Raw genomic sequence first — 13452 nt, 5'->3', positions numbered from 1 at the left:
ACACCTTGTTAAAAATCATGCAGCAGGTACTTCATTATATGGTTCATCTTTCTCTATCACATGGAAATTTATGTTTGTTGATTAAATAAAAAAGTTAATAAAGGTATTTAAATATATACACTCTGCAGGTCTGTTGATTTAAGTGACTGTACTTATGGGGATCAGGCTTGAGTGTTACACTAGTAGGTTAATGTTGTTGTCTCTGCTAAAAGAATAAACACAACTTCATCATTAAAACTTGCTGTGAGAAACCAGGTCCTTAGCTGGTATCTGGATAACTGGATTAATAGAACAGGATTCTGTTACAATCCTGTGTTGGGTTTGCTTGTGTGTGTATGTGTGTGTGTGTGTGTGTGTATGTTCCTGTTTTGGCCTGCAGAGGGAACATATGCTACTCCTGTCTTGTGCTGTGAAATGTGAGATGACCAGCACCTGGCTGTGATTTGGGCGATAAGGTGCACCTGACTGTCACGCCGATGTAGCGCAGGTAATGCAGATCCATTCAAGATTAGTTTAAATTTAGAATCCTAAATTGAATCCGTAATGAAGATGGGCCAGGTCCACGAAACGGAAGCGACTATTATCCAGATGTAGCACAAGTAATGCGGATCCGGTCCAGTGTCGTCTGCAATCTGGGACTGTCCAAAAACATGCTGAGGTGAACTGGAGTTACCAAATGGCCCGTACAGTAGGTGTACATGTGTGAGTAAATTGTGTTTGTGTGCTATGCCATGGCGTTGTGCCCCATCCTGGGCTGTTCCCTGCCTTTGCCCGTAGCCTCCGGGACGGGCTCTGGATCCCCCACGACCCTGAACAGGATAAGCAATTACAGAAAATGGATGGATGGATATTACAGACATCAGTAATGTCAGCAAGTTAAACTCACCTGGAGTTATGCAGAGTTACCATCAACTCAAAATGCTGAACCAATATCTCGATCTGAAATTTCCTGTTTTCGCGGCTATTAACCCTTAGCAGACAAATGATTTAATTATGGATCTGCATCGCTGTTTGAGTGCCAGGCATTAAAAATCTGTGATTAAAAACCGCCTGCAGAAATGAATATGGAATATGGAACCTTACCGCGGTAGGCCTACGTGACGCTGGCATAGGGGAACTTCCATCTACTATTTTACTTTCACTTTGGTTCATACAGTGAAATAAACACCTCATTTGAAGCATAAACAGATAAAAGCAAATACATAAATTAATCATGAATAATGTGGTAATGTATAATTTGAGAAACAGCATCAGGCTGCTGTAGCCTACATATTGTAGAAACAAATAAAACATGATATGTTTAATAAGAAAGTGAAAGCAGACGCGCGCAGTACTGACTGCAGGTAACGTACACTATACAGTATCCAATAAGTGTAAAATGCATCTAATCTATCGATTGCTATAATAGCTGTATGTGTATCTTTCAGAAGCAACTTCCTTATAAAATTTAACAGCAATGGTGCAGATTTGGGTTTGGATGGTAGCTACACACCCCTACTGATACTGCAGGAGTACCGGCAGTTTTGGGGGTGCGAGGCTGATTTCATCCCGACCAGTGCCATGTTTTTACGACTGTTTGAAATAGACTTATGCAAACGCCTTTACAAAGGCAGTCAATCTATATGGTTTCGTTTTCAAATTTTCCGACAAGCAGTTGGGATTGAATCAAGAACCCATTTTGAGGTTTGTCGATTGTGATAGACGGCAGACAATGGCCTGATAAATGTACAAACGAAGGCATAACGAACGAACAACAACAACAATGGTACCTATAACTGGAGTAGTAAAATGAACCTAAAATTGCATCAGCACTGTTTAAATTTTCCTAAATGGTCAGAAAGGCATCTCTGTAAATCCGCTAAGGAGTGTGTATTTCTGAAAAATATACCATTAGGGTGTAATCCTGGTGTTTATGCACCACTGTCACAACCCCAGTTATATGACCAACATCACAGTGCAACCATCCAATAGCAGCAAAGTGCAAGTCGTCCACTGTGCCTTCCATGAAACTAAAGAGCTGCTGCAATGCCAGGAAAATGAGCAGGCGGTCGCAGACGTGCAAGAGAAACTGAGGAAATTCTAGCGATGAAACAGACCCTCTGCATGGGGAATTAGTATTGACACAAATAGTGTGTATATGCCCAGGATTTTTATACTTTTTTGAATGTTTATTGATGATAGTCAACAAAAAACAATCAAATTCAACCAAACAGTCACAAACAGTCATAAATACAGTTACTTTATATATCTATATAAATAATACATGAAATACAAATAAAATACAGATGTATTTTAAAAATTAAAAGATAAGAAAGACCCTAAAATGGAGGTGAGGGAGTGGACAGAGCGGGGAGGGAGGGGGGGAGAAGGTATTTACACTCTCACGTCCAGTTATTATAACCGAAGCAGTTAAAATAAGACTCGGAGCTTTATGAACCTCATCCCTATAACCTCTCTACTTCTAACATGACCAAAATGTGTGGACAGAATTTGAGTCAGTTTCCCCTCAGTTACTCCAGCATTCACTATAGAGGAGGGCCCAGTCTTCACTGTTACATGTGGTGTCCTAAAATATCAAACTATCATTCTCCAGTTAAATTCTCTCGAACTATTAGAACAGATCACTAGATGTGCCTCCTACCAAATTTCTTCCCTTGTCTCTACAGAGATGTCTTGCTAGAGCTCAGCTTTGCATTTCATTTTAATGTACAAGGAATCATCCTGTTCCATATATCTGAGATTATTCTAAAGACTGGAAATTACCTTTCCCACTGATTTGCCAAGTTCGATACCAATAATGTATTGTTCTATTGCCGATGGAGGTCAGGAGATCAGATTTTGTTTCCTCGTGCTTATTAATCACTTGTCTAAATTCTAAATACCAAAAGAAATCAGTGTTTGGAAGTCAAAATTCTTCTTTGATCTGGGCAAATGACGATGTTATTTGACTCAATTAGTTGGTCAGATGAACCATCTGCTGTATTGCCTGTACGATGCATCATTGCAAAGCACCAGGAGACAAAATCTGTTGCAAACAAACCTGGGTGTAGCCGAAAGCACAAGACTTAAAAACTTTGGAGAGAAAAATAATCAGAGATGTCCACAAGGATCCCTGGGTCTCTGCCAAGGTGTTTATTGCTGAACTGGCCTCTTCTGGAGTTGATGTGTCAAGGAAGAGAGTTGCGAGAACTCTTCATCGTGGAGGATTTTGAGGTCACCATCCAAGAAAAACTCCATTGCTGAACCAACGGCACATCAATGCCCAACTGAAGTTTGCCCATGAACATTTGAAACATGGTAATGAGCTTTGGAAGTCTGTTCTTTGTTCTGATGAGACTAAACTTCAGCTATTTGGGCACAGGGATGTTGCTTTTGTTTGTAGAAGGAAGGGTGAGACCTTCAACCCTATAACATAGTTCCCAATGTTAAACATGGGGGTGGAAGCATCATGTTTTCAGGCAGTGGGAACCTCGTTCGTGTTCATGGGGTCATGAAAAAAGAGCAGTATGTTGACATTTTGAAGAATAATTTAAAGAAATCTGCTGCAAGTCTCGCTTTAGGTCGCCGTTGGGTCATTCAGCAAGATAATGACCCCAAGCAAACCTCCAAGTTGGTCACAAACTTTTCAAAAAACTGAATTTGTACACATTGCCACTGCCGAATTCGTACACATTGCCACTGCCAAATTCGTACACATTGCCACTGCCGAATTCGTACACATTGCCACTGCCGAAGTCGTACACATTGCCACTGCTGAATTCGTACACACTGCCACTGCCGAATTCATACACATTGTCACTGCCTTCACCATCCATTCCCTCCACTCCTCGTTGTGTCTCCCCAGCCTCTGCCCACCCTGTAGAGCTATCATTACTCCAGTCGCCTGTGACAAAGGGTGAGGGTGGGCACAATGCAGATGACAGGGATGTAGTGCTGTACCCCAGATCAGCTGAGGAAGGACTGGAGATGTCTGACACAGGAAATATTGTGCACCCCCTTCTACACTGAGTGTTCGGTTTATTGGCATAGCGTGTTTTGTTTTTTTACGGTGTTAGTTGTAGTATTGGGATACAATTATGTTTCTCTTTTGGGGGGTGGGGGTGTAAGTTTTTGACTGATTGCTTATGTTGTTATATATGAAAAATACAGTTGCAAACCGACTCCGTGTTTGTTGAATTTCATTAAATGAACTAACAGGCGAACTTTGAAGCTCGGCTGCAATTTGATCTGCAAAACCCCGGATGTGTTGAGATCCTGGCGTCGATTAATCTGTTTTACTTTCGCTTTCATCCAGACAGGAGAAACAGTCTCTCGACGCGTCAGGAAACAACGGCCAGTAAATAAAATAATCATGATTAATCAGGTAAACAGCGCCAGTAATCAATTATATTTAGGAAACCATATTAAGCTGCTGTAATTTAACAAAATTTGTACATTTAAGAAATATGAGTAATTACCGACAGAGTAAATACGAGGTTTTTAGGCCTAAACTTAAATGTGGTTAAATTGTGACAAAGCGTATTGTTTAATGGTTATACTATATAGTATCAGAAAAGTGTACAATGCACGAAGGCTTAACCTGTAGTCTACCAACACATCTGTCGTATCGACATATCATTTTAAAGCTACTACCCAAAAGCCACAGACATCTACTCATTTTTGTTCTAAAATCTAATTTTGTTTTCATGACTATTTGAAGAAGTATAGGTTATGTAAAGGTTACCAGGTAAAAGGGGGTTTAACATGTCTTGTAAAGGCATTTGGTTTCTTTTTCGATATTTCAGACGAGCCGACCGAACTACCAAATCAATTACATGTATGTAATTTGTGGTAAGTCTGCCGCACGACACGATGGGATTTCGATCAGTCGGTTTTTGAACTGGTACAGCATACAATCTACAATCCTCTGCAAAAGTATTCACACCCCCTTCCCCCTTTACAGGTAGCCTTTGCTGCACATGTCTGGCTGTTGGATTATATATACTTTACACCATTGGCAAGTATCAATTGCATTTGAGAATACTTCTCAAGATTGCAGTCTTCCGTTTGTAAATGATTCATTTTCCATCTAATTCAACAACAACAACAAAATTCCGCCATCTTTACCGGCGTGAATGCTTGAATTAAACTGTTGGCTGTTCACTGCAGCTGACTCATGATGGAAATATTTTACAGGTGGTTTGTACTTAACACTACTATGCCTAAGCATAGCATGCTGTGTCGTCATCATCATGTTTTGGTATCTGGTCAAGACGGGCAGAATACCTATTGGTAAGTTGTCTCGTAATTCTCAGGTCCGACATCTCGAGGCTGAAGTTGGCTCCTTATTCGGATTTTCCGGTCCACCTTAAATGCTGCGCAGCGGAATGCAATGACGCGATTGCTCATTTAACGAGGCTTACCTTCAGAACTGCGCATATATATATATATATATATATATATATATATATATATATATATATATATATATATATATATATATATATATATAAAATATTTTTTATAACATTACTATTTAAGATAGTGATGTAACGAAACATTGAAGCAGATTACTTGCATTACTAACCGGTTAAATTACAGCTTAAAAATATACTTAAAATACAATAATCTGAAACACTGCTTAATCCCAGTGATGTGAGTAGTTCTAATTCGTTACATCCACTCCCTATACACAGAAAAAGTATTTGGGTAATTTTTTCAACTTATACAGTTCAATTATAAGAAATTTTCATCAAACTAAATCGTATAAATACAAATAATATTAATTAATTAATATGTATATTAAGATTCACAAAATGTAAATTCTTAAAGTACTAAAGTTAACAAGTTGATTCAAATAAATCTTAATAAACCTAGACACTTAAACAAGCTTCATAAATTTATGAAATGTATAAGCTTTAATAAATGAAATGTCTAGGTTTATTAAGATTTATTTGATGATGTTACCCATCCTTTAATAATGCAGGTACCGTGGCGTTACAAACGCAGACACAGGCATTAATAATAATAATAATAATAATAATAATAATAATAATAACGGCACCTACATTTGGAGTAGGCCTAGTGAAATGAACCTGAAATTGGTTTTATTTCTCTAAATGGACAGAAAGGCATCTCTCAAAATCTACTAATGGGAGCATGTATACTGTACATTTATTAAAATATAGGCCTACCATTAGGACATAGTTCTTCAGATCAAGTTAAATCCCCATATTCTCTCTCTTTCTCTCTCTCTCTCATAATATAAATCCATGCAAAATGTTATTGTCTTTAGTTTTAGTTATCCTTCCCAGTATTATTTAACTCATTGTATCTACAACTGAAGATGCAAATATTTTACAGAACGCATCCCCAACAGTAACTACAACATTCTGCATGATTCCATTCCAGGTAAGCTGTCCGGCGATTCTCAAGTCTCTGACATTAGAATTAGTTCACTTTTAGTTAGTTTCAACAAAAGTCTGTTTCTGTATTTTACAACTAAACTCCAAAACTGATCATCGTGTCATATCCTGTTTAATTATGTTCCAGTTACTTCATAGAATCTCATCCAAGGTGAAAAATGCCCTTCCTGTTCACAAGAGTTGTAAATTAATTTTAAATTCTTTTTTTCTTCCCCAATGAAAGTCCACATGCTGGTTTCTGGAGAAACTTTCCGGACCCATAAAACCTTCATGCAAAAGCTGAATCTGCAGATAGAGCTCTGCAGTGCAGAGAGCAGCAGCGTCATCCTGGTCTTCTGTCCTGTTGTTTCTCGGATTGGGACAGACATGGAGGCAGCAATGGCCAGAGTTACAGGTGAGTCAGGATTCAGTCTCTGCTGTATGTCACCTGGGATCTGACAAATAAGCAAAATAACTACAATTAACAGACAGTGTGTCGTCTGTCTCTTCAGCTTTGGTTTAATAGAAGCTGCATTTCAGAAGTTTCCCTGTGAAAGTTAATTCAGATCAACAATCCATCCATATCTGCCAAGTCCTCAGTTTTTACAATGAGCATGACAGTCACTCAAGGCTGTAAAATTAGACTAATGAATTACAAGATATTGGGCTCCCCACTTCGTTTTGAAAAACAACCTAAATTAATTTTTAGATAAAATAAAATGACAATGGGCTCTATTTTTTTTTTTACTTGCAGTGATTCTAAAACACTGCACAAAACACTGCACAAAATCATTTCTTTCTAACCAGGGGGGTATTCCATGAAAGTAGCTAAAGAAAGGCAGACTTTCCCGAAAAAGTCAGACTCAAACTAGCGCCATCTCTAAACTTAGCCTCACGTCATTCCACTAACACAGTTCAGTTTTAATTAATCAAGGCTCATACAAGACAGACTTGCATAGTCTCACTTAGTGCGCACACTCGAGATATTTAGGAAGCCCAAATAAATGGATGAACGATAGATTGACCAAATGAGTCAGAAAGTGTGTAAAACGAGAGCGGTGTTTTTTTCCGCCGCAGAACAAACGCTGCTGATGGAGCTGTATGAAAAATGCAAAAATGTAATCACTAAAAAAGGCAATACTGTGGCCATAAATACAGCCAGAGAATGAGCTGCAGACAGACTAAATGCATAAGTTACATATAATTGCTTAGTACAGTGGCACGCCTTACACCATGAAAGTTCCTGGTTTGATCCCCATAGCCAATGGGGAACCTTCTGGGTTGAATTCACGTGTCATTCTTACTGTATAATGTTATTCTGTATTATTTGATCTCCGTAAAATACTTTCAATCGCATCCGTGTGAAATGTTCTGCACAAATAAGCGTATCTTGTCTTTGCTATTTTACTAATCACCATACTAATAACTAATAAAGTTTATTTGTGCAGAACATATCACAAGGATGTGGTTGAAAGTATTTCACGGAGATGAAATAATACTAATAATAATAGAATAACATTATACAGTATAAGAATGACCCGTGAACTCAACCCAGAAAGTTCCCCATTGGCTATAGGGATCAAACCAGGAACTTTCACGGTCTAAGGCGACGGCATAAACCCCTGAACCACCATGCCACTGTATTAGGCACATTTACATAACTAACGCATTTAGTCTGTCTGTAATTCTTTGCCAAGTGAACTCCCTGGCTGTGTTTATGGCCACAGTATTGCCTTTTTTAGCGATTACATCTTTCTATTCTTCATACAGCTCCATCAGCAGCGTTTGTTCTGTGGCGGAAAAAAACACCGCTCTCGTTTTACATGCTTTCCGACTCATTGATCGATCTATCGTTCATCCATTCATTTGGGCTTCCTAAATATATCGGGTCTGCGCACTAAGTGAGACTTTGCAAGTCTGTCTTGTATGAGCCTTGATTAGTTAAAGCTGAACTGCATTAGTGGAACGACATGAGGCTAAGTTTAGAGATGGTGCCAGTTTGAGTCTCTTACTAACACAGGTTACACTGAATATGTGTAGTGCATTTGCTTACTTCAAAGAATCTTGGCCTTAATAACATTTCCATCCATCCATCATAGACCACTTGTCCAGTTCAACATTGTGGTAAGCCTAGAGCCTACACTAGGAAGCACAGGGCATGATGGGATTGTAGTCCAACAGAGGGTACACATGCACTATATATTGGCAATTTAGAGAGATCAGTTAGCTGCCTTATGTTTTTGTTTTGGGGAGGAAACCCTCAAGAACATGAGAAGAACCTACAAACTTTACAGAATGAGAGGCAGGAAACAAACACTGGAGGTGTGAAGATACTTTGGTACCACCAGTAACATTTTTATACAGAAAAACATCTACATATATATCATGGAAGCATGTGGTGGGAGTAGAAAATGCAGTCTAGTGTTTTTGAGAATCCAGCAGTCACTTCCTTCTCCAGACAATCAATGATCTTTTTTCCCTTTTTCTTTTTAATTTCTCACCCAACATCAGATATGCAATTATCCACAGAGGGCCAGCAACAGCATCTATCACTGCACATGCTAACGCAATTGGTTTCTTCCTTCCACAGAAGACAAGCCTGTCATCCTGGTGTTCATGCACCACTGTCACAACCCCAGTCACATAACCAACATCACAGTGCAACCGTCCAAGAAAAACATTAAAACCGTCCACTGCGCCTTCCATGAATCACATGGGCTGCTACAATGCATGGAAAATGAGGAGGCAGTGGCTGAGGTCCGTACATTGTTGCAGAATTACCACATCTAAGAAACAGATTCTTTATGGGGATGAGATTTTAATCAGTATAATCAGTTATTTGCAAATAAATAGTGTGATTATTCAGCTGGGGAATTTAACTGTGTATGCAGTACAGTTTAATTGGGGAAGGCCGGTCATATACAGTATGCATATACTGTGTACATATACACATTTTACACTGGGCTCTAATAAAAAGGTCTATCAAATTGTTATTGGGAGATTATGTATGATGGACAAATCAAACAAGAAAGACGTCAAGGTTCTAATGTCATCTCACCATGTAAGGATGCAGGTGCACAAACATTTCTGTACCATGCTCTACATGGCTACCGTGACGCATCATTTCTCTGGGATCACCATGCAAATTGTAATGAGGTAAAAACTACTAAAGGTATTCACTCATCATCTCTGCCTATCAGTCATACTGTATATCCAACATGCAAACAAAAAATGTTTAGCATAAAACATATATACACCTGTCTGTATTTGGACATACCACAGCAATACAGATTACAATATATACATAAATGCAAGAAAATACATAAATATACATAAATATGAGATGGAGAGGGAAATGAAGTGTCATTCCAAATGAGTCCGACAGCGTAATAGTGAACCTAACTAACCAGGCGCCTGCCTGGAAGCACCCGCCCCCCCGAAGCCTTGAAAGTATGATTTTACTTTCTAATTTTAATGCTTTCTGTTATTGTAAAAATAAATAATAACTTACACGTTAAGTTCGGCTTATCTGACTGTTATGTCCTTATCTGCCTGCTTCCTGCCCCCACCGCCGCCCCTCCTTTTCCCCTCCCCCACTTCAAAGCCAAAACTGGTTAGATTCCCTGGTGCACAAATCTATTATGTAAATAATTTATTCAGTTGGTGGCTATCACCAATTCCGAACCCAAAATAAAACTGGAACTAAAATCAGGATTTCGGAAGCGCAAGGACCGCAGAGAGCGAGAAAGTTAAAAGAGGACAGACAACTGCTGACGAGTTTATTTCAGAAAGGAAGTCAGCCTGAAGTGCCAGGGTAAACACAACACGCTAACGTAAGCTAGCTCGCAAACAAGCGATTAGCTAGTTAGCAATCATTCCTAACTAACACAGCCTGAAAAAGAAGCAGGACTTGATTCAGTACAGCTAGTAAATATGAATATTTACTTTAACAGAAAATATTCATTATCCAGCGAAGTGTAAAATTTTAAAATTGTTTTCCCCTGTTTGGACACAATCACACAAAATTCATGGAATGAGCTAGAATGGAAATGGTGCTCAACCAAGCTAGATGTTTTCAGATCCACCTGGAAAGAGAGCCTCTCCAAGTATAGACAATCACTACTGACTGTTAGGTCTGTGTATCTCTCCAGATTAATAGACGAGAACAAAAGCAATGCTAAACTCCTGTTTGAATCTGTGTCACAGAATTCTTCAGTGTTAAACTCAGAAGTCCCAGAAGCTATTAGGAGTGATGATTTTCTTTCATTTTTAATGGTAAAATAGCTAAGATTAGACAGACCATCTGGAGCACATCTGTTGCTGTGTACAGTCTTCTGCTAGTCATATTAATACTGATAATGACACCTTTGAATTTTTCTTCCCTGTAAAACAATCAGAACTTTTGAACTTAATTTCTCCTGTACATCTTCTACTAGCCTTGTAGTCGACCCATTTCCTACAAAACCTCTTAAGGAGATTGCACCACTGATTAGCATCACCCTGTTAAATGTTAGACTTGTCTCTTAGGCTTTGATATGTTCCACAACCTCTCAAAATGGCTGTTAATAGACCTGTTCTCAAGAAACCTAAAACTAGTGATTTAGGAAATTATAGACCTATCTCAAATCTTCCTTTCATTTTAAAGATCCTAGCAAATGTTGTAGTTTATCAGCTGTTTTCCTTCCTGCAGGAAAGTTCAGTCTGGCTTCAGACCAAATAATAGCACAGAAACAGCTTTAGTAAAAGTAATGAATGATTTGCTTATGCCTTCTGACCATGGCTGTATTATTGTATATATTTGTTGGCGTTACTAGATCTAACTGCAGCATTCAATTCTGTGGACATAATATTCTGTTGGACCAGCTAGAATCTGTGGTTGGCATTAAGGGGACAGCTATGTCACTCCTATTTAACCGATCATTATCAGTTTGTTCATGTGAACAAACTCAAAACCTTCCGGTGTCTCCTGGAAAGGAATTTCACCTTTCAGCATGACAATGACCCCAAGCATACACCCAAATCAACAAAATAATGGCTTCACCAGAAGAAAATAAAAATTTTGGAGTGGCCCAGCCAGAGCTCCTACATAAATCCAATTGAAAATCGGAGTCGATCATGCTGACCGACTCCTTCCTAAAAAGACTGAATGCTGTAATTAAATCAAAAGGTGTTTCAACAAAGCATTAGTTCAAGGGTTTGCACACTTATACAACAAGCTTATTGTCCATTTTTTGCTTTTCATATTTTTTCCCCTAACAGAATTGTTTGTTTTTCAATTGAACTGTACAGGTTATAGGTCACATTAAAAATGGGACAAGTTTTGAAATGATTTATCATGGTCTCATTTTTCTGCATCACACAAACCTGGCATGTTAACAGAGGTGTGCACACTTCTTATATCCGCTGTATGAATAAAATATTCAAACCTCGGCTGGTGTTCTGTTGACAGTGGCAACGCTGTTGACCACAGCAGTGATTTGTTTCCAAATCTCTTTTTTGTGGCTTCCTTTAATGTCACTCTTAAGGCTGCCAAATAGAAACAATTGGTTCAATTGAACTTGAGACGTTAACTTGTCTAAAAGTTTCTCCTCTTTGCCATATTTCTTTTTTCTATGTCATAAACTCTAGGGACGAGACGTCTAAAGTGAGAATAAGTAGTTTGCATGATATTTTATTTAAGTGGTTTTCAACTGCCACATTTATCAACACCCAATCATTCTGCTGTGATTGGTGAGATACGAACGTTTCATGAATCACGTGTCGTACGATGATTTCTACACTATGATCTGTGCTGGTTTCTATGTTAGATTGATAAATGAGGGCCACAGTATTTTCCTAGCCCCGGAAACCCTAATATTATGTGGTGTGCAGATAAGGCTTACAGAACAACTCCGACCCCTAAGAGAACCTCACCCACAGTGCTGGCAGACCTCCTTCACCTAAATGGCCGTTTGAGCTCTGAGAGTGAATCAGGTTCTGATAATAGTGGGACACCCTTAATACACAGACAGAATATGAGGTTTCAGCTCAACATGCTTCTCCTGAATTTTCCTCCAAAGTTGTCCAAACGGGTGTCTGTTCCTATTTCTTTGTCCTGGACCCAAGGGCAGCTGGGTTTAGAGAGTCTTATTGGATTATGGCACTTTGGGGAACTTCTTAGATCTCCAGCTGGGGAGACGCCATTCAATCCCCCCCAAACCTCTGCTCTCCCGGTGCGTGGAGCTGGAGCTGATGGAGCCCCATAGCTGCTGGCCAGTTTGCACACCACACTGCTCTGGTTCTCAAAATGCACCAAGCGAGATGCAGCCCAGCACTGGCAACCTCACCCGCGCTAGCAGCCTCACCTGCACTGGCAACTTCACCAGCACCAGAACCATATTGGTGGAAATGCTCCATGATGCCCTTCAGCATATGGCCAACAATAAGGCTCCGGGACCAGATGGTTTTCCAGCAGAATTCTATAAAGAATTTTGGACTACGGTAGAGCCCACTTTCCATAGAATGGTATGTCATATTAGAGAAAGCGGCAAATTACCTTTAACTATGAACTCGGCCAATATTAGTTTACTCCTAAAACCAGGTAAGGACCCCACGCTCCCATCTAGTTATCGTCCCATATCACTAATAAACACAGATCTTAAATTAATATGTAAAGCTTTAGCAAAAAAACTGGAGAAAGTCACCCCTTTCATAATACACCCAGATCAAACAGGCTTCATCAAAGGTAGACAGTCGGCAGCCAACACACGCAGGTTAATTAACTTAATGGATTACTCTACCATCAACAAACTAGAAACTACAATTATTTCTTTAAATGCAGAAAAGGCATTCGCCCGGGTAAATTGGAAATTTCTTAATTACTAATTACAGCACTAAATAAATTTGGGTTTGGATCATCTTTTATTAACTGGATTAAAATTCTATATAGCTCTCCTAATGCATCAGTCAGGACAAACGACCAAACTTCACCAAGCTTTCTTCTCCAGAGGGTCACTAGACAAGGCTGCCCACTCTCCCCCTCTCTCTTCGCTATTTTTATTGAACCTCTAGCAGCCAAGATAAGACAAAA

At 39.2% G+C, this 13452-nt stretch overlaps 1 protein-coding gene across 2 annotated transcripts in view; it reads left to right on the top strand.

Moving 5' to 3' along the window:
- The first annotated feature begins 4251 nt into the window (after positions 1 to 4251).
- Positions 4252 to 13452, top strand: part of LOC111834254 (uncharacterized) — a 28890-nt gene continuing 19689 nt past the window's right edge. For both annotated transcript variants that reach the window (XM_072703127.1, XM_072703125.1), the window contains exons 1-6: positions 4252 to 4363; positions 4785 to 4830; positions 4943 to 4996; positions 5176 to 5271; positions 6343 to 6390; positions 6628 to 6798. In XM_072703127.1, the coding sequence (XP_072559228.1) occupies positions 4352 to 4363; positions 4785 to 4830; positions 4943 to 4996; positions 5176 to 5271; positions 6343 to 6390; positions 6628 to 6798 (427 nt within the window). In that variant the 5' untranslated portion in view covers positions 4252 to 4351. The remainder of the gene's footprint in view (positions 4364 to 4784; positions 4831 to 4942; positions 4997 to 5175; positions 5272 to 6342; positions 6391 to 6627; positions 6799 to 13452) is intronic.

The sequence above is a fragment of the Paramormyrops kingsleyae genome, chromosome 19 (assembly GCF_048594095.1).
Source record: "Paramormyrops kingsleyae isolate MSU_618 chromosome 19, PKINGS_0.4, whole genome shotgun sequence".
NCBI classification, from domain to species: Eukaryota; Metazoa; Chordata; class Actinopteri; order Osteoglossiformes; family Mormyridae; genus Paramormyrops; species Paramormyrops kingsleyae.
The sequence above is the reverse complement of the archived record's forward strand: the minus strand, read 5'-3'. Positions and strand labels throughout refer to the sequence as shown.